Source organism: Oxyura jamaicensis, chromosome 2 (genome assembly GCF_011077185.1).
Source record: "Oxyura jamaicensis isolate SHBP4307 breed ruddy duck chromosome 2, BPBGC_Ojam_1.0, whole genome shotgun sequence".
NCBI lineage: Eukaryota > Metazoa > Chordata > Aves > Anseriformes > Anatidae > Oxyura > Oxyura jamaicensis.
In genome coordinates this window covers 108765734-108787484 of record NC_048894.1, presented here as the reverse complement: position 1 = coordinate 108787484, position 21751 = coordinate 108765734, and the positions used below count along the sequence as shown (strand labels likewise).

Sequence of the window (21751 nt, the reverse complement as noted above, 5' to 3'; positions counted from 1 at the left end):
CGTTAGTAACGGTTCCAGCAGCACACGACTGAACCCTGTGGGACTTAAAGCCCTCTCACGTCTGTGGCGGCACAAGCACCGCGCACAGGGAACACAGCACCGGGGGTGCTCACACCTCGTCCTCTTTCTGGGTGGCAGTGCCACAGCCACAGCTCGGGCGGGAGGAGCCGCCTACCTGGGCTTCACCTCGTGTATTATAGTTCATAACACAGTAACCTGAGCCGTTACCAGCCTGCCTTTGCCATTCGGCTGGACATGAGATAATGGAGAGGCGCTCTGTGCCTGCCAAGAACCATCTCCAGCTCAACGCGCATCCTGTTTACAGAGATGTTCAAAGGAATTTTATATTCTTTGTCTCCTAATAGGAGTTTCTGTTACGTTAAGCACCTGCGGATCTTGAATCCTTTTTAGGAGTCCTAGCCAACAAGGGAATTTGTCTCAGTAAGAAGCACTCGGGTTCATTCCCACAGCCTCGGCCGTAATCCCGGAGCTACTGGACACATTAATACAGTGGCAGCGTGCCACCTGCTTCATTTATTCACTTGAGATTCAGTGCTTCTTAGTCCCTGTCAAATGGGCTCTTTGTGCAACCTTCTGTGGCAATGTAAAAGGTCCCCCACAGGAATTCGTGCTATTCAGTGGGAAATACAAAGGGGAGGGTTGTAAACACTCCGATTAGTGCTGGAGCACGGAGATATTGTCTCCACAACATATTACATAACCACGCAACTTCCAATTTACCTCCTCCCTTCCCGAAGAAACAGTTTAACAGCAAGTACTTTCTGGTTTATTTAACATCGCAGCTAATGTTTTGGGGGGGTTCTGTCGGGCAAAGGCTGTATTACCTCTGGCAGCAGACGAGAGAGGGAGGTTACTTTGGTAACATCCGAAGCCATTTGAGACCATTGCCTGTGAGGATCTCCACTTGAAGGGACAGTCGCCAGAGGCTCTCAGCTCTGAAGAATAAGCATGATCAGTGGCTGTTGCCAGCACAAGTTCACACACAATGGGCCCATCAGCTAATGAACGCGGAATGAATCCTCTCCCATTTTTTGATGAAGACAAACAAGAGATTGTGAGCAGAGCTTAGAATACCAATTTCCTGCCATGGGAAATACATTTGGCTGACTTCTGACTTTACAAAACTCATTGTGGTCTGAAGCCTGCTTACCCAGGCTTACACAGACGGAGGCACGTTCTTACCCTACACACCCTGCATTTACTCCTCCTAAGCTTGTACTGTTTTAAGGACAAAGTCAAGCAAAGATGGCAAGCTCTCTGCTTTGAAATTTGTCTTGCTGCTGCACCTGAGCCTCTTATGTGTAATGAAATAATAATGGAGATACAGAAGGCATTTTTGTCAGAAAAAAAAAGGGGGGGGGAAAGCACAGCTGTGTAAATAATTCCCTGCCATTTTCTCTGTTACAATACTCCTTCAAGAAAGCCAGCTTGGTGGTTGAGGTTGTCTGTTTATTAGTGAAAGATAATGACTTGTTCTGATTGTCAGTCTAAAGTAGCCCCTCAGAAGCCATTTTAATATCACAGGTTCTGCGTTTGTCCAAAGTTAGTTAGAAAATAATGCTCCTTTGAACAAGATGGCTCCTGCCAAATACGATCAGCTTAATAGTTAAAGCATGTTCAGTGGTTCACTGGCACCCGCTCTGTGTGGTTGGATCTGCTGGTACCATGGATGAACTCCCCAGGAAATAAAGTGCTGTGAAGTCATTTTTGCTTACACAACTAAAAGAGCTTTGCATACAGTGGAAAGTACCAGATAACTTCCAGAAATCAATTCCATTTCATGACCAAAGGCCAAAGCAAGCACACTCATTTTAGTGCAGAAACCATCAATCTTCCTTCCTTGACTAACCACATAATTGAGTTGAAAGCTGAACTTGGTATCTTCATGAAACACCCACTCCTTCAAAGGTGAAGAAAAACTGGCAGAACTTGAAATGGCCTGCGCTCCCCACGGCCTCTCTTTCTCCCCATCCTGACTGCACCACGACTTAGTTTTAATGGGGAGAGGGGGTGATGAAAAATGCTCTCTCAAAACCCTCAAAGAGGGTGCCTGTGCAACTCCCTTGAGAGTTATGGAGGTACACTATTTTAAGGTCTTTGCAATAAGAAATAAATTTAAAAATACTTGAGCATGAGAAGGATATAAAGAACCTTGGATCTTGGCAGCCTTACCTCTCGGATTTGTTTGAAAGTGATCTACTTTGTTCCTTGCAATTTGCTATGAAAGCAGCACAAATCTTAATGATGTACTACGTGGTGAAACGTTGTGCCACAAACACATCCTACCACCAGCACTGGCAAACGTCTGGGTGGGGGAATCCTGATATGGTACCTGGAGACACGACCACTCCAGGGCTGTCCCACCACAGCCCATGGGCCGTGTCAGTCCCGTCACTGCAAGCGATGGGAGAGGTTCTCCAGAGCTCACAGGGGAGCGGCTGCCTGCAGGGGTACGGGACTCCTTATGGGATGTGCAGGAAATGTGTTTTGAGATCATGGATGACTTACTATGGGATTTGTAGGAGAAGGACAAAGGCAGGGAAAGAGGGGGATCAAGGTTAACCCTGCCAGGCTAAACTACAATGACTAAGAAGGGGCAATAGGGAAATGGGGAAAAATAGGGTTGAAGAGTTAATTCTCGGTGCTATTCCACTCATTTAGATGAGTAACTTTTATACTCTGCTTCCTGGTAACATTTGCCTTGATGAAATCATGAGAATGAAAACACATGAAACAGTAATGTCTTTTTATTAAAATACCTCTTAAAACACTCATCGTAATAAAATACATTTGCTATTGCTGTATGGCATTAGCATACAGGCAATGCTTACAGCAAACTCTAGACAGCATTAAGAATTACAAAAAATAAGGCAAGCCCCAGAAAGTGTGCATCCTCACCACCTACTCTCAGGCCATTACGCAGACAAATGTATTTACAATTTTATGCCGTTCCCCCAGTGTTTCCCGGACACATGCTAGGCAAGTCCCCTCCGCCCTCGCTACTCCTTTGACTTGACCTCACAGTGAAATTCTGGTGATGTGAGTGGAGTCGGTGTCACAGATCCACGACAGCCGGTGCCTACCCAGAAACATCAGCCCTGTTTTGTTTTTTTTCCTCTCACGGAAGATTCTGAACTACGATAGTGTTTCAAATAATTTAACGTTGTGAAGTCTTAAACGTGCTAGCGACCTGCAGGAATGCTTACTACATGCTTTCTGTCTTGGTGAAGAACAACGCATCATCCTCCAGCCAGAAGCAGGCACAGCTACTCCTAACATACTCTCCCTCTCCATTCATTTTAAGAAAATTAACAAAAAGAAAAGATAACATGAATTGTCAAATATGCAAAGATCAACTCCTTCATTACAAGCTAGGTTCTTCTATTCACATCTATGACTTTTTATCATTTAATTGCAAGTTTAAAGTATGCAGGTACTCCATTATCTACTAGTTCAAAACAAATACTCATCTTTCAAGTACTTCTTTACAGCTGAAAAAGAGACTGAAGAAAGTAACGTTACTTCACAAGAGTATTTATATATTGTCTTGATGAAAGAGCTGTATGAAAATGAAAAAAACACTCAGGCAACATTTCAGTAAAATAAATGTAAAATGACTGCTTTCATTTGTACATGGTACAGATACACAGGTGTGACTAGAAAACAGTTTAATCCCTCTAGACTGAGGTTAGTGAGAGAAACACGACTAGTCAAATTCTTTGTGTGTGCATATAGATATATGCATATCTGCATTAAAAACAAACAAACAAACAACAAGGAGTTATAAAACACACCATTATAAATACCGGAAGCTGATCCTTAACTACTCACACACTTTATTCCTGTACTTAGTACCATTATCAGTGGAGATTTCCTTGGGTCATAACAATCGCCATGTAACTGTCAACATATTAAAATTCTTTCTTAGACATGGACAAGGTTCTATACTCAGAGCACCCTAACTTTGCCTTTGAGGACACATCTTCAATGACAACATCTCATGGGAAAAAAAAGAATTAAGTTTTGGAAAAAATATTCAGAGCAAACTAAATGTGAACATGTCTGCTGCCAACTGATCAACCGTAGCACTTCCTAGTTCATGCTGTTTCATTCTTCTTTATTCATTTAGTCATTAAATTCATAATAAACTTTCACGCTCCCTTTACTGCACTGAATCTTCAGAAACTAAGAGACCCTAGAGAACAGTGCAAAAAGAGGGAGATGCAACTGCACCTAACAGCCTTATTTTCATGTTCAAGAAAAGACTGAAAAGATTTTTTTCTGTTCCCAATGTACTGAAAAGTGCAGGGCAAACAAAACTTGTACAAGTGTCCCATACAGTGTTTTGTTGGGCAGCCCTTCTAAGAAGCCAGGATTATATCCATGACAGCCCACATTTTGAATTTGAAGGGAAAGCATTACTTCTTCTTTTTCCTCAAATATCATTTTCACGATAGAAGGCTATGCTCAGAAAATGGAGCGTAACAAAGTTTGAAAACAAAAACAAAGGCCAAAACCTAAAGAACAACTCTCCCTCTTCAACTCAGTATCCATTTAATTATTTGTTGAACTTTGATGGTGGGAATCTCATTACCACATTCTTAAGGTTTCCCTACTCTAAACTACTCGCTATAGTATTACACTCCGAAAACCAATACAGTCAATAGTTTCATGTCAGAGGAAAACAATCAGAACAGCAAGGATGAGCATGGCTGTACCATTCCAACAGAAACAAAGAAAAATAAACTTAAAACATAATGTTGAAACATCTACAAGTTAGCCTTGCTTGAATTAAAAAAAAAAAAAGTTTCAAATTTTATACATCTTTTTTTTCAACCAGCTACATTTAATTGCAACCAGTAGGCACTCCACCACAAGGCAGCGTTTTCCAATCCCCAGCTCTGAACTGAGAGGGATTCTTTGGCCTCCATATCACTGTATTTCAATTTTCCTGCTTCAAAACATACAGTTCATACATTTTACTGTTTTGCTGCCATAGTCGATACATTCTGGCCCAATACACTCACAGCAGGCGTTGTGAAACCATCGGTATTTGGATGCTCCCATGGACTCGCAAGAGATCTTGCACTGATGTATTGACATGCAGTCATCAAAATACACCACAGTACACATGTGTTCTAAACCAAGAAGGGGAAAAATGGTTTTAAAGGTCTTGAAGTACTTTAAAAGGTCAGTTAAAAATTAATTACACATACGGCTTTTGAAATAGGAGTGCAAATCATCATGACTATGAGGCATAAAGGAAAAAAAAAGTGATAGGGAAAGCGGAGAGAAGAGGCAGAGACCCTAGGTGAGTAAAATCTATCAATTTTAAGTTCTCAGTGCCTACAACTCAGCCCGTTGTCTGCTAGGATGGGCTATGCCAAAATAACAAACAAGCACGTGTCCTCTGGGGGTGCAGTCTTTAGCACTAGGATACCATTGTTACCGTTGCTAGCAGTTACGTATTATCACAAACTACTTAAGTTTTTGAGAAGTTATTTTAAAAACATCAAAACCCCACTCATTTAAGTATAAACATTTTCTCCTCGTCCCCACGATTCAACAGTACTCTTACACCACCTTAAACCAATGCGTCTAGAGCTACAATCCCATTTCCCTCAGCCTGAAGCAGCACATTTTTTTAATTATTATTTTAAGCAGCACCAGTTTTACTACGAAGATTAGGAAATCCTCTCTGCCTTTTTGTCTAAGCACTGCCTTTGTTGTTCTAACATCCATGCAGTTACTTGAAATGCCATGGAGTTTGGTGCTGTAACCCAAAACCGGAGCTGAGGCTTTTACCACAGCTACAAAACAAAACCACCCCTTCACTGTCGGCTTCCAATTCCCCAAGCTGATAGATCCCTCCAACTTTTTTCTCTGCTGAGCATGTGATTACACCACAGATAACTCTTCATCCTCCAAAGGATCTTGACTGCACCACATTTACCCCCAGTGTATGGATTTGTGAGCTGGGAACGTCAGGAGGCTTTCTAGCCTATTTCCACTTAAAGTGTGTGGATCCAGAAGACATGTACTGGCCTGCATCCCAAGGTGGATTAGGAAAATGTAATCCAAACAGAGGTAATAAATCGGACCGTGTAGGTTTCGTTGTTGTTGTTTTTCTTTTTTTATACTGATTATGGAGATATGGAGAAGGGGAAGCAACCAAAGGCCGCTGGGAGCGATGCAGCTGTGAACCACAGAACTTACGCTGCCAGCCCACTGAAAACAAGGGAGTATTGACTTCTTTGTTCAGGCTCTGAACTGACAAACTTCTTGCAGACACCACACACAATGTGAGAGGCATTAGGAGTCTTGAGGAGGAAGCACAGAGCCATAGCTGAGGCAGTTTTCGGCTCCCAGGAAAGCTGTGCTGTGAGTAAAGCTGCAGTTATTCAAGAAATCTTGGAGAACTTGAAGTACTGCTGGGAATGTCAACAAAAAAACGCTGTGGCTGTCTAAGTCCTGTCCTGTTCTGGGCACTTCTCTTTCTACAACCCTTGAAAATAAAGCCCAGCAGGCACCCACACACACCCACAGGTCCCAGGACACCAGGGCACACCCGTTTCTGTCCCCCTCGCTGCTCAGGCATCAAATGGAGGCACAGAGCTTCTGCCAGAGGCGATCCTAAATCTTCCAGGATTAGCTGGGATTAGAACAGTTCAGTAGGAAAGGACCTACAAAGATCTCTGAGTCCAACCGCCTGACCACGTCAGGGCTCACCAAAACTTAATGCATCTTACTGAGGGCATCATCCAAATCTCTTTGCTGCGAAATCGGCTTTTGAGATGCCACCTCCACCTGACTGACCCTAATCTCCGGACTAGCTGCAGAAGGCACAACCACTCGTGGCTAAATAGTAGTGGAACAACCTTTTAAAAAAAAATAAAGTCCATAATTTTTAGGATGCAAAAATCAACGACGCTGAACTAGCCCAAGCTGAAGTTGCCATCTCCTGCTCAGTGCGATACAGCCCACGTGTGCTCTACATCAGTGGCTCAGGACACAGCCACAGCCTGTGGAAAAAGCAGGCTGTAACATGAAGAGCAGAGCACACGGAGCCACACACAGCCACATCTCCCTGCTCCTCCTCGGCAGAGCCGGTGTTTCTGCACAGACGGCAAATTTTTGAACGAGCTCCTCACACTAAGCATGAAATCCCTCTTTACAGGCTACAGAAACAGGGTCGTAAAAAAATAAATACAACCAACCAAAACTGCTGGCTCAGTGGGGATCTGGGAAAGTATTTAAATTGTTTCACAAACCTAATTACACAGGCATTGCTGACTCCCTCGGCGTAGATAAAAAGGATGCTACTTACTGCATTAACAGCTCTTTCATTAGCACTTTGTCAATTTTCACACGGGAAGGACTATCAGTTACAGATGGATGGGGAAGGGAGAGGACAGCGGCAGGAGACCGCCAGCTACCTTGCTCTTTTTTTTCCTCAGAACATCATTTTTTTCACCTCCTCCCAGTTCACCCCAAATGAAAGTTGTGTGGGAGAAACAACAATGCAGAAGCAAGTTCAAATTCCAAATGACCAGGAGAAATGGACTCGTGTTTCTGTCAGTCTTTGCTACAATGCTCTTGGTGTGAGAGCTGTACTGGTAAACTATGGAGGAATTTAGAAAACAGTCCCATTCTTCTAAGTTAAGGAAAAATACTTATCTACAAGATGAGGAGACTCCAGAAACCTTCCCACTTAACTACAAGTCCCTGTATGCCACCTTTGAAATTAGAAGTGCGATGCAAGTTAAGCTGTCTGTTCGTTGGTTGAAGAGGAGGTAACTCTCTCCGGCAGCCGTATCATATGTTAGAAGTCATAAAACAACAAAAGAAGCATTTTTTTAGTATCTTCTTGGCACACCTACAGAGGTAGATGCCCTTTACGGGACTGCCAGACCCTCTCTACCTGGCTGGCACTCGCGGGAAGCCTGAGCCCAGAGCTGACGCCATGCGCCGTGTCACCGAGCAGTTTAAGTCGGAAACCCTCAAACTACAAAGCAGATTTTGTTTCATCAGCTGCCAAAAGATTATCTGACTTCCCCCTCTCCCTCTTGCCAACATCCTGTCATCATCTGCAGCACTTCAGCTTGTTCAAACATCTGAGCTCGCTGCTCGGAGCTCTGAGGTATCGGCTAAAAGCAAAGCAAAAAGGAACAAGAATAAAGCGCAAATGTAACCCAGATTAATAACCACCTGAAACCACCGATACAAAGAGCTCCATGACCTTTGGCAGGCAGAGACTGTTCACCAGAGGAGAGGGAAGACACTCGTTAGGATAATAACGTGGTGGCCGTGGTAGGCCGGGACAGGGCAGGGATGCTTTACGCTCCACTGTGTTCCCCTTGGCGCTGATCCGTAGCCCTCCTCCCCTTCCCGGGGCTTGGTGGCTTCCCACCGCCAGGCACAAAGGCCTTTGGTTCCCCAAAAGCCAGCGCTGCTTTTCCTGGCACCCGCCCAGGGCTGCATATAGCAAGTCTGGCGGCCCAGAGCAGCTTCACGCCGATCCCTGCGTGAGGGCGGGCTGAAATTAAAATCAGAGCTGCGCTGCAGCGGCAAGGGGTATTTATAGGCTGAGCCTCTCCAAATTTGGGGATGTTTTCCATAGGACAACACACAGCCTACTGTCCCCTTACCAAAATCTTCATCTCTCCCTTTACAGGCAACAAAAGAGAGGGGCTGCTGCCAGCGCACCATGCTGGAGCGAAGCACGCAAGGATCTGCAGAAGCAGCCCAAAATAGTGAGGCACAGCACTACAAAGAAAACATAAAGCATCTGTGTTCCTGCTCACAGGAGCGTTTTTTCAAAGCCCTGAATGTCATGGCCTTAAAGACAACTGCCATCTGAAAGACATCTCCATCTGCAAGATCTGCCATTAGGACTAGCAGCGTGTCTGGCAAGAAGGAAAGGGCACAGAGGCTGTCTTCAGTTTCTCCTGCTGCAGGCTACATTTGTATTTACTGCGACCGAGCTCGCAGCCATACGTGCACACAGCCCCATCCTCTCTTACAGTGGTTCTTCTCGCACATGCTGGCCTGTTAAACCACAGCAACACGATTATGGGCCTGAACTTCGTATGGGAAGCAGCCATCGGACTCCGCTCCCTCTACGTGCCCACGCTAACCAGGCTCTTCGGCACTTCACCTCCTGCCCCTCCACCTTTTAGTCATTGCTTCCCCAGTAAGCTCATCCAAAACATTTTAGAAACAATGCCACCACATGGGTGGCGTAACACCCAACACAGCAGATGCAATTGCCCGCGTGTCCTTGCTTCCACCATACCATACCAAACATCAACTGACCAAGGCCAGCAGCCCATTTTTCTTTCCACCTCTTGTTCTCACAGCTCGACTCATCAGTGTTTTTAGAAGCAAACCTTAGCATGACTCCTCAACAGGGTTACATATTTAAAAGTAGAGGGTATTGAAAGCCATTTTCTACCTTTTCCAGTTCTTCACCGATCCCTAAGATGGAGGAGGCATAGCCAGAGATTACAGAAATGGCTCTGACATTTATTTTTCTGCTAAGTGTCTACTGAAGCCCGAAAACCAGTGGTATTTGGTAGCTATTTCCAAATATAACTGTTGGTTTTGGAATGTCATCATTCCAGTGAAAGCTCTCTCAGCCTAATCTCTAATAGGTCCTTAGCAAATGAAATGAAGGAGACTTTTGACTACGAAAAAATGGCAGTTATGTATTTGTCCGTGTTGTTAAACTCGGAACTCCTCCACACCCTTGAGATGCAATTCAAATTCCAAGTTTAATCCAAAGCTATCATTAGCTCGTCCTGTTGGTACGGTAGGAAAGGACAGTCAGGGAATGGCCATCCGGGCTGCTGTACCTAAGTACAGCGGGCTACATTCAAGATTGTTCCAAGCACAGTTTTTTTCCAAGTATAATTTACATCCTTAAATACTGCAGTGTTTGCACACATGGCTTTTTGTGGCTTGCCATTTAACGTGGCTTTCTGCATCGCTCTCATAATGGTGACCAAGCATTTTAATAACGTCAAAGACACATAAATGAGATGTTTTCTGACCATCTGGCTTCCCGGTTCTGGAATTAATTTATTTTCCTAACGTGCCTTAACCAAAGGAAGTTAGAAAAGTTGCCATTACAGTTCCCTTTAATCAATAGCAGTCCTGCTCAGAAACATAACTAGGTCAAAGGTTCACGATGGCATGGAAAAGCAGTGTGTCCATCAGTTAGGGTATCTTGCCTTGATAGGATAAAAGAGCCATCACAACAGCGACATATGGGGTTACTAATGCTTAAAGTGTGTGTTGGGAAGGAAGCAAAGCATTAATTACACTATAATAAAGCAAATCAGATGCTCTTTTCCCCTGTTAAGCAGCAATCTTACTGAGAACTGCTTATGAGATTCTTTTATGTCTGATGTAATGATTTGCATGAAAGAGTATTTCAGGTTTAGTACAGAAACTGCGAAGCACTGAGAATTTTTCTTATCCCACTTTTGTCATACCTCAGACTTCTCATCTTTTACCCCCTCACCTAGCAAACAACACTCTAGAGTGTGTCCTCCAACCTGAAGGTGAAAATGTATATTATACGTATATATTAAATAAATATAATTACATATACATATATACAAAATAAGGGCAATAAGTCCTTATGTTGAAAGCCTGCTGCCCCCAAAGTACTTATTTTTAAAACTGTCCGTCAAATCCCTCCTCAGCCTAAGTAGTCATCTTGCTAATTTTACTCAGGTTTACTATTAAGGCTGGATTTTCCACAGGCGAGAGCTCAAGTTATGCCAGCTCAGACCTAAGAAGTAAACAGCCACCCCAGGTGCCGTGGTTTATGGCACATTGCTTTCTCATACTTCTGAAGCCATGCATTTCAGTCGACTAGCATTGCACCGACACAGTGATGTGGGTTCCGTTTGGGTCTGTCCTGTCCCAACCTACAGATATCTGCTTCAAAGGACATACCCTGCTGGTGCCCCTGAAATTATCTGAACAAACTGCCTCATGCCACAGGAGGGACTATAGGAATGACAAACTCACATTGCTCAGTGTCTCCTAAGATCCTTGGTCATTTTAACACCATTTTCCAGGTTCCTCAACACTTTTGCTTCACTCCTTTTTGTTATGTCACTCTCAGAACTAGCCTGAACTTTCCAGGTATTTTATGTGGGAAAAGAAGAAGCTAGCACAGAGAAGCACAGAAGATGCACTGAGAAAGCTCCTGGAAGAGACCAGAGGAAGCACCAGGAGTTCAGACACTCTGCTCATTACCTTTGTCACTAGAGTAAGGTGCGTGGACGTTGTTGCTGGGAACAGAGACGTTCTGATGCTGCGGCTGGTTCACCGTTTCTAAAAAGGAAACTAGGTTCTCGTGATGCGACAGTTCTTCTGCAACGGGGAAGGAAACAATATTCCAGTTCAGCTGGGTATCCCCTTCTGTGAGCGCCCGGAAAAGCGAAGGAATCGGCTCGTGCAACTCCTCTACAGTGCTCTTGGATGTTGGCGGCGTGTCACTGTAATTGCGAGGGTTGCACATACCTGCAGAGGAACGAGAGAGTGAGTTACACAAAACTCCCTGACCTCTTCTTGGAACACACGGGAATATTTAGGAGTTTTTAGTTTATTTTTTAGGAAGCAGAACAGAGCCCTTTTATGTATATCCCAGTCTTAATAGCAGAAGCGCCACCAAAGACAGCAGGGCTGGCTTTCAACATCGGCAGGTTTCAGATCTCTGCGGAACTCCACAAAACACACCTGCAACCTGGGAGATCCAAGAGAAAAGAAAAACCTCTTTTTCACTTCTCTTTCTGTGCTATGGCGTTACACATTAGAACACGAAGAGTTCAGCGGAAGGTTTGTTTCCCCTGGGAAAGGAGACAAAGCGCGGCGTAATCGATACCAGCACGAATCTGGAATGGAAGCTTCCAACGGAACCAAGATAGTATCTTGACAAGTCCTGAGGTACACAAAACTTTTGATCACAATTCAAGTATTCGATCTCATTTGCCTCAGCAGCGTATTAGATCTCACTAGTCACCTGCCAGGGGTGCAAAGATCAGTATCAGGAGAGAGCAAGACTCTGAGTTACTCTACCTGCTTAGACACAGCTGAGGTATACCTGGCTTTTCTGCTTAGTTGGAGGGATTGCTACAGGCAAAAAATGTTTATTTCCTTGCTACCTCTTCCACATTTTTCTCCACCTCCTGGGGAATCTTTTTTGAAGCCTATTGTCCACCACTGTAATCCTCTTTGGCAGCTCCTCCAAAAAGGTTTTGTGATGTGCAATGCAGGGGCCAGATTTTCATTAATCATTTAAACACTACTGTTTATTACCAGCAATGAAACTGCAGGGTACTTTCATCTCATCAAAACATTGAAGCCTCCAAGACTGAAAAGTTGTATCTGCAGAGGTATTTAAACCCAGAAGCCATAAAATACTATCAGAAGTCACCTGGCAAGAGACAGAGAAATCTATTTACCTCACGTACATCTGGATATCATTTTGGGTAGTTTCACAGATACAGTTTTAGGCAGCTACAGCTGCAGAGCAAACCAATCCTTAAATACTCTTCTTTCAAAGCCATATGGGACGTGCATGTGTGAAGTCTACCTGCCCCACATGTTCAGAAGAGCACCTCTTGCACCGGAGACACATCAGGAGTCCAGCCTCAGAAATCATGTTTAACTAGAACTTTACACAAAACCACAATCTTTTCAGTTTAAGTTGGCGTATTTCTGTAATGAACAAAGAGTGAAGCTTGCCTGCGACAATTTCAGCATGAGGTCTGACATACCTCAGGCATGCAGCCAGCATGACCAGCGTCTAGTAACAGAAACAGCACCTGATAGGCAACTCCTGTAGAAAGCTGAGCCAAGTACTGGACAGAAGAAAAGCCTCTCCTCCAAAGAACATCGGTCACACTAAAAAACAATTCCACTTAAGCCAACTTCCCACTGTGAATACTTATTTTGTTACTCCTCACAAAACAATTTGTTATTCACAGATGTTCTTGGACCCAGTGCTTTAGCTAAAAAATGATAGAACTGCATTATCACCTTTTAGTGAACCCTTGGAATATTCACAATAAACTTGTAATAAGGAAAGCCCAACTAAAATTTAATTAGGAAGGTATCAACGTGGCACAGACACATCAAGAGACGTCATTGTGAAATGGAAACCAGTGAGCTCTTCCAGAAGGCACCTCTGACAAGTTAGATTTGAAGGTGGATTTCACCAGTAAGAAGGACACCCGGGGAAAAAAAAGCAAGAAAGGCAGAAAGAATGTTTGTCGAATGATTGCAGAACGCATACAGTTTGTGTGTGTATCAATCCAATATGAAGATACTACCTTATAATGAACCAAGAAACCACTGCTCATACCATTGGTAATTGTTCATTCCACAAAGATCCTTCCTCTTACTGTTTGTTACAGTATTTTAAAGAGTAATTACAGTACAGTAGCTTTGGTTAAAATGAAAATAAAAAGCTTAACTTGTGAGCAACTGGTAAGGAACAAACATGTCCACATTACTGCTTTGGAAGGCAATGATTTATGACAAAATATGGTAACTAGATTTTAAAACATAACTAAGACACTATGCTAGAGCCAGGTCTCTTGTAAGGGAAGGAAATGCAGACATGTTCGACCATAAAAAAAAAAACACATAAAATATTCCTGCCAGTTTAGGTACTTTCCTTTCTTTCCTGCCTTCCTCTTACCCAACTCTCTTACTACAGATTGTTACTGAAAATCCAAGCTCCTGACCAGCATGGCAGCTGCCCCAGAGATTTCAGCCAGCCACAGAGCTGGACCGTGCATTCCCAAGCACTCCCAATCCATCTTTCTTGGGCACAGATGCAAAGAAGCAGAAACGGACTGTTGAAACAAGGGAAGCAAGAATGCCAGGGAAATCTTTCACCCCCACTCGACATTAAAGAGAAGCGTAGTTCCTCCTGAGCAGGACCACATCACACGGCCAACAAGTTCTGAGGCACCAGCAAAACCATCAGGAGATGTTTTTGCTTTCCCAGTGATGGGAAACTGAAACTAAAACCTTGCTAACTTCTCTCCTGGATAACACTACAGGAAACTGCAGCAGAACAGGGAGTAACCTGCGGCTTTAGAAAAAAAAAGAAAAAATCCCCATGTGTAGACTTTTTCTTTCTTCACAATCCCAATAGCTAGGTTCTTCCTCCTCCTGAAGTACACCTGCATGCTGAGCCGTGCTTACTACAGCAGATAATGCATTGTCCTGGAGCAGGGAAGCCACCTCCTCTCCTCCCCACCCTCATGACTGAACATGACCACAGTGCACTTCAGTATTGCATTACAAAAAGCAAGAAGACGTTGAAAAGGCAAAGGGGATGGGGAAAAAATGAATATATATCACTTTTTAGTGAGCCCATTAAAAGACTTCAGCTCAAATAGAAAAAGCAAACTCAAGGACTCCTGCATTTATTACCAGCAGTTGCAGGGGCTGAAAATACTTGATGCCACTGGGGACAAGGAGATAAGGATGGGAGCGCGCTACACTGCTGCTTACTGCAGGATGGAAAAGCAGAAATAAGACAGTGAGAACCAAGTGAGAAGAGATTTTGTCATATTCACATTGTGATGGAATGAACAGGAGAACGAACCGGGTGAACAGGAGGAACAAAGAACAGTAGTGAAAAAGAGCACTTTGAAGCTAATCATCCTCACGCACTCAGAGAAGAACCAGAGAACGGGCCAGGCAGAGAAGCTGCGAGCAGGTACAACAGCCAGGATGCATCCCTCTCCTGGGAGCCAGATGGACTGTGAGTGGCAGAAGAGGGAGACTTCCAGCAGCCACAGAAGGATGAAGCTTTCAGCACATTTAAAACACAAGGCGGAACAAGCACATACCCTCCTTCAGCAGGGGCAGCATTCACTTGCAGAAACCTTGGGGCTCTGAACATGATCTGTTAGCAATAACGCTGTTCTTGTCAGGGCTGACATCTACTACAGCGTGATGCCTCTCTCTCACCTTCCAGAAAGAGCTCTTTTTGCAAACAGAAGAGCGATGAAAGAGTTGGGCCACGCACGTTTACGACTATTCCCAAGGATTCACAGGGGAACTCAAAGCTAAAATGGTCCCTCTGCGGTACCTGTCAGTCCACTTCACAGTTAGGAACCTCCACAGTGTCCAACCCCACGAAGCAGGTGCTGCGTGGCTTCAGTGAGATGCCAAATTGAAAAAAAAGCTGCGTTTTAGAGGCAAAACTAACAGTCAGTGATGATACTAACCCAGCAAATGCCGGACCACCACCACGCCCCACTCCACAAAGCAGACAGGGCCTCCTGGGGTTTTGGTTTACCCTTACTAATCCACGCAGTGCCCGCAGAGATGTTTAAAGCACAAATTCTGTCCTGACCTTTCACTTCTGTGATAAGACTGTGAGCTCAACACATGGCAGCAGCAAGCGGTTTTTGGGAAAAATATTAAAATCCCCCCAACAAATGCGAACTTACCAACGCAGTCACAGCACTCATCCCAAAGCGTGCCGAGGCAGAGCATGCACTCCTTACAGCAGGAGCAGTTCCCTTCCCCTGGGCGGCACTGACACAGCTCCTGCAAACAACATGAACGTGTTACACCGCAGCAAACCCAGACGTAACGTGCCAGCAGGGCAGAGCAATTCTTCCTCCAGGCACAACTTGAGCTACCGCACTAAAAGAGCTCAGGACACTAATAGAGTGAGTAAACGGTAAAACACTTGTAGCCAAAGAAGCAATCAGGGTTTACAAAAGGATCTTTTGTGAGTTTTTTTTTTTTTTAGATTAAATTCTAAACACAGATCTGAAGTCAGCTAACAAGCATTTAAAAGAGAAAAAATCCTATTCATGGGAAAGCTGTGTTTGCTTCTGTGTGCCTGAATCTACGAGTTCTTTGAACGCTTTTCCCGTTTCCAGAGGAAATTCAAAGAAGGATGTTTCTTTATATATATAAAGAGTGTGCAGAAGTTATAATTTAGCTAAAATAGGAAGTTACTATAAGCAGCACACGCATACTTAGAAGACGTGCAGCGTCTTCCATCACACCTATCCGTGGGTTCTAGGAGGAACTTACTTGGTTAAGTCAGCTGGACAAAACCATTTTGTGCATCTTTGGATGCTTGCTGCACGTTGCTCTCCATCTGCAATATGAGTAACTGTACGTGAATTTGTATCCCGGGTCCGGCTGATTCACTTTTTGCTCTGAAGGAAACAACCTTCGTCTCCTACCTGCAAAACGGCACCCTGGGCACTTCAAAGGCTTCAGTGGTGTCCAGAAAGTACAGTGGTGTGCAGATGTGTTTTGCTTTAAGCACAAAGGCACGGAAGCAAGAAGACAAAACCCTTTTTTGCATTACCCAAACCTGAAGGCAGAGGTCTAGCAGTCCCGCTGAAGGCATGCACTTGTGGGGCTGGAAGCATGGAAACATCCTACACATAGAAGGAAATCTAAAAAGCAGGCGGTGTGCTTCCTCGAGCTCACGAGCACGTAGCAGCAGTTCCAGTTCGGGCAAAAGGCCGTGGCTGGCGGACGCCAACCCACGGGCTTGGGTTTCTGCGATACGCAGTCTTAAGCCTTATTTTATTTACAGAGTGGAAAACTACCACGGCTCCTCACTTCTTCGTTCTCAGAGTTTATTCATGTCACCTATTACTGTGCTGTTTCCAAGCGAACGATGAAAAACAGGCTCATTAAGGAGATACACAAAGTTTTCCACAAGAGGAGACGCCACAGCCTTAGAAAGATGACTTATGTGAATGAGTGACGCATTTCTAAAATATTTATCTTACAGTTCAATAAACAGATTGTGTCAGCCTCCAGAATGAAAAAGCCCGAATAGAACAACTTGTAAAAAGAGCCGTGAGTAAGGTACTGTTACACTGGCCAGAAAGCAATATTTATGTGTATTAACATTAAAATAAAACCTATATATTTGTTCTTCAACAACAAAACCGGGCAAACAACCTCACACTTCTTAGAGACATTGCAACACCAACGAGCTAGTGTGTGGGAGGAGGTTATTCTCCATAAACCATTAAACGTAACATAAGGAAGCAAAGCCAGCAAATTCACCAAATCCAAGCTGTTTCAGCTCTATAGACTGCACCGTGAGAGCCTAAGAGTATTCTCACAGAACTGAGTGTAACCTTAAATTCTGCACTTGCAATAGAAAGAAATCTCCTTGGTGTCTATCTGTACGGACCACCGATCTTACAGAAATTTTTTACAGGGAGGGCTTACGAACACCGCAATTTAATTTTGGTTTTGCTCTTTGTGTTAACTTTGGAGGAGGGAGATGGAAGAAAGAGCAGCCAAGCTGGTCTTCCGCGCAGTCCTGCCGCTCCCCGCGCCGGCCCGTCTCCTGCGGGCAGTCGCCGTGTGTTTTTCCATACGTGCGTTTCTTGCACGTAGACGGTTTCCTTAAACCGCTCTTGAGTCCTTCCGACTGACTCATCCCCGCTGGACACCCGCACAGGATACATCTTTTGAAAAGAATGCTTGCATGGGACGTGGGTGAAGCGGAGCCGAGTGAGGAACGCTCCCTGTTGATAGCTGGGGGTGGCGAGGCGTCAGTGGAAGAAAGTATTACTCATGAGCGAAGCTGGCAGCCTCCCAGGCCGAACTACCGAAGGTGCACCAGAGAATGTATTTTGCTGGGCAAGAAATAAGCCTCCCAGTCTAAAAATACGGCACTGACGAGGAAGCAGACATGTTTGTACAATCAAGATACTTCTGCTCCGGAGAGCAAATAAAAGATTTTTTTTTTTTTTTACAAGGGACTTAACATCTGCATTTTTTCAAAGCTTTCTTGAAGTGACAGAGACTATTTTCTCGGCACGGTGAGAAACAGGACCTGAAGGCATTGGCAGCCTCTTTGCAAACTGGAGGGGGGAGCGAAAGAAAAAGAGCTAATGTTGTTTTTTTTTTTCCTAGAACAGTTAATAACAGCAAATCTCCTGGAAGCAAACCAGCCGGAATAATGCTGTTAACCCAACCGTGTTACGTACTATGGCTGCAGAACGCAGGCCAGCAGAAAGTTTTAGATAAGTCAGCCCCAAAGTTAAAACGGGGTGTTTATTTCATACCACGGGGCAAAAAACAAGGTCTTGGAAACGCTGAGGAGTTTGTGCCTGGGATTCCGAGGAGGCAAAGACCAAAGGAAGGGAGATTTTAAGCAGAACGAAGGGGCAGAGCCTCGCGCTCCTTGCAGCGCTTCATTAACCAAAGGGATCTGCAAAATCCCGGAATGCAGGCGCGGGGCACGGCCAGGGTCAGCTGCCTACCTGGGAAGCGAGGCAACGGCCACCCTAATCCTAACCCTAACCCCAACCCTAATCCTAACCCCAGCCCCCAGTCGCTGGGGCACAAGAAGGAGCTGCATCCAAAGCCTTGGAGGGAACCAATTTTGTGGTCCCTCCCTGCCCACGCTCCTAGGTCCCACCCGCAGCTCCTCCACCAACTGCAGGAAGCCGCAAAGTTTCTGCGCAGGCTGAGCTGATGCGGAGAGGTGCCTCCAGCTATTTTCTTGCAGATCTTTGCTTGCAGAAAACATAAAAGCACAACACGAAAGCACCAGCGAAGCCAGGGCCCTCAAGACGCAAGCCGCAAGCCGAATGCGTGCGAGTGGTTGATCTCATGCTCCGTTCTGGATCTCACAAAATAAATATTTATGTAGGGACCACCCTTACGCAGAGCAGCTCACGAGGAGTGGCCGTAATGACTCTACTGACTTCTAGCAACGCTGGCAAAAAATATTTACGTTAACCGTATGCTTTTCAGGGTGCAGGTCATCTGCCTCCCCGCTCCGCTCAGCCAGGCAGCCTCACGTCCTGCCTGCCTGCAGCTGCAGATATGACAAACGCCACGTCCTGCTCGCTCCCCCGGTCACCTCTCGGCTGCAAGCCGTGGATCGTGCCAAGCCGGGAGGGTTGTAAAAATAGGGCAGGGAAACGCGCGATGCGACGGTCGAACAAACTCGCTCAGCGCAGCACTGTGAGTTCAGATTCCTCCAGAAGAGTTTAGAGGGGGGAAAAAAATCGCGGATGTGCTCTACTTGCGCGCCCACCCAAGAAATGAGCGGAATGAGCATGGAATGAGCACGAGGTGAGCACGGACGGGCACGTCAGGCCCGGCCACAGGACGCGGGTGGGCAGACAGCGAGAATGGGCATCGGAGTCCAAGCGCTCTGGGTCATGGAGGGGTCTTGGAGAACCACACGTGGCTTTAATTTCGGGGGAATGTTTTAAGCGGGGACTTCACATCACCTACGCCAAGCAAGGGAGAGTGCCTCCATGGTGAGCAGAGCCGCACTACTGCCTTGTCACAGGCGCTCAGGCTCCCGAACAATCGGGTATGGCAGCTCTCGAGCCCGACTCCCACACAGGTACACGAGGACTTGGGATGGAGAGCTCTGTGCTTTGATGGGCAGCAGGACCCAGCTGAGGCAGGCTACAAACCCTCCCCATCTTCCCCTTCATCTGGACCAACAGCTTTCCCCTGAACATGGATTAACGCACCTCTGCACTTGCTACTTGAATGCCTCCCACATGACTGGCACCTTTCTTTGGACAGGCTTCAAGCCTGGACGTGACACGGAAAAATGCAAGGGAAGGAACCCGCACGTGCATCGGTTTGCCACAGCGCCCAGCGTATCTGCACAAACACCAGCACTGACTTCAAGAAGGAAAAGGCAAAAGCTCCTCTCTCGCCCACACATTTAACAACTCTGTAGACAATGGCTGAGCTAGGAGAAGCAGCACTTTTATTATTATTATTTTTAATTTAAAGTGATGGCAGTGCAGAAGCCATAAAGAAGGTGGTTCAGCCTACAGCCAGTCTTCATTCTGCTGGGTGCACTTGTGAATCTGGCAACTATTTTTATTCATAAACCAGATAAACAACATTTATACAGAATGAAGTGCACATGGAAATGCTTCATGCCACCTCCGCAATGTTTTTCAGACTGTAACTGTACATTTACTGTATGACTTGCTAGCATACGGTATCTGCACTCTCTGCTTTTCCTTTCCCAGCCTACAAAGAGGCACTAAGAAACAGTTTATTTTAAAGAAGCTGGAACTGGCCACACGAAGGCTGGACTCACGTTTAACATCCACTGCCCCCAAGTTCAACTCACAAGTCCATTTTCAGGTAGACCTGCCTGCTTTCATTGGCTCTGAATGGCTCGCTGCCCTGAGCGGCCAGAGGCCCTTCCTGGTCAGAAAGCTCTTCCAAAGGCACCCCAGGGCCCTGAGGCAGGCTGGCTCCATGCCGGTGCCAGTCCTCTGAGGGGAGATTTTAAGCATCTTTTCATCGTCCTCGCAGACCCTACGTTATGGAGGCACCAGCTACTGACGCGCAGAACCCAGCCCATTATTTAACACAAAACCCCAGCTACTTCTATCGCTGCGTCTCTCCCAGAGACGGCTCCCGAAGGGCTTTACGCGCTCAGAGGCGAGCGGGGGCGAGGCAGCCCCTACCTGTATGAGGCATTTACTGACGTCGCTGGCGCACAGGGCCTTGTTGCAGCCGGCGGACGGCTGGGCCCACAGCAGGAGCAGCAGCAGCAGGACGGTGGCCGTGGGCGCTGCGACGTGCCGGGGCCTCATGGTGCCTGCGGCCGGGCGGGATGCGCTGAGATGGAAACGGGCGGCTCGAAGGGCCGTTGGAGCCGATGGTTAAATCCCACTTCCTTTCCCCCTTGCAGTTCCTTAAAAGAAATTAAAAAAAAAAATAAATACGCATTTTTTGGCATTGTAAGGGAGGTCGGCCCCCTCCTCCCCCAGATCAAACTTCTGTATCCGGAGCTTTCTGCTGCGGCACCTTTAGGCTAAAGCCGCGGTGCGGCTGAGGTGAACAACCCCGAGCTCGCAGTGCACCCCATCAGCAGTGACAATGAAAATAAAAAACCCTTGTAGGAGAAATCCCAGCAGGGACACCGACACAGCGGGCAGATAACCCCGGGACTCCACACGAGAGCCAAGCTGGTGTCACCCCCGATTCAGCTGCCTGTTTCCACGCTGACAGCCGCACCCGGGCCGGCTCCCGGAGCACGCACGAAGCGGTTATTTTATTTTGGGGCTAAAAGAACATAAAACAGCGCTAAGAAGCCCCAAACCCGACGGAGCCGGTCCCGGAGGCTTCGCAGTGCGGCGCTCCCCGGGGCGCTGCAGGTGGCCGGAGCGGAGCAGCAGCGAGCCAAACCCGAATAAAAGGACAAAAACCCCCAGAAAAGCCGGGACCGGGACGCGCTGGGCTCTCGGTGAGGCCGCTTTGTTCTTAAAGGGGAAAAAAAACGAAGCGAGCGGAGCGCCGGGCCGGGCCGGGCCGCCTCTCTCCGGCGGCCGGGGAAGGCCCCGCTCGGCTCCCCCGGCTTCGCCCCGAGCCCCCCCGGCCCCGCAGCCCCCTTCCCCCGGGCCCCGGGGCTCCCCTCACCGCTCGGCGGCGCCGCGGGCCGGGGGCAGCCCCCGCGCTCCAGCGGCGGCGGCTCCGGCAAGGACGGCGCGGATCGGCCCGGCCCGGCCCTCGCTCGGCCGCGGGCGGCCCCGCCTCGGGGAGCCGCCGGGACCCGCCCTCCGAGCGCGGCCGGGGCGGGTTTTGGGGCTGGGGGGGAGCCGGGGGGCGCCGGGGTGGGGTTTTGGGGGGCTCGGAGGAACAAAGAGGCCGGGATCCGGGCTCGCGGCAGCCGCTAGGGGCAGCCCGGCGCGGCGAGGGG

At 46.7% G+C, this 21751-nt stretch overlaps 1 protein-coding gene across 1 annotated transcript; it reads right to left on the bottom strand.

Moving 5' to 3' along the window:
- Positions 1 to 2753: 2753 nt before the first annotated feature.
- Positions 2754 to 20714, bottom strand: TWSG1 (twisted gastrulation BMP signaling modulator 1; the record flags this gene model as incomplete). The annotated part of the gene is made up of 4 exons (XM_035317210.1): positions 2754 to 5159; positions 11293 to 11559; positions 15513 to 15612; positions 20517 to 20714. Coding segments are annotated over 4 exons (747 nt in total), but the record flags the coding sequence as incomplete, so codon positions are not given.
- Positions 20715 to 21751: the final 1037 nt, after the last annotated feature.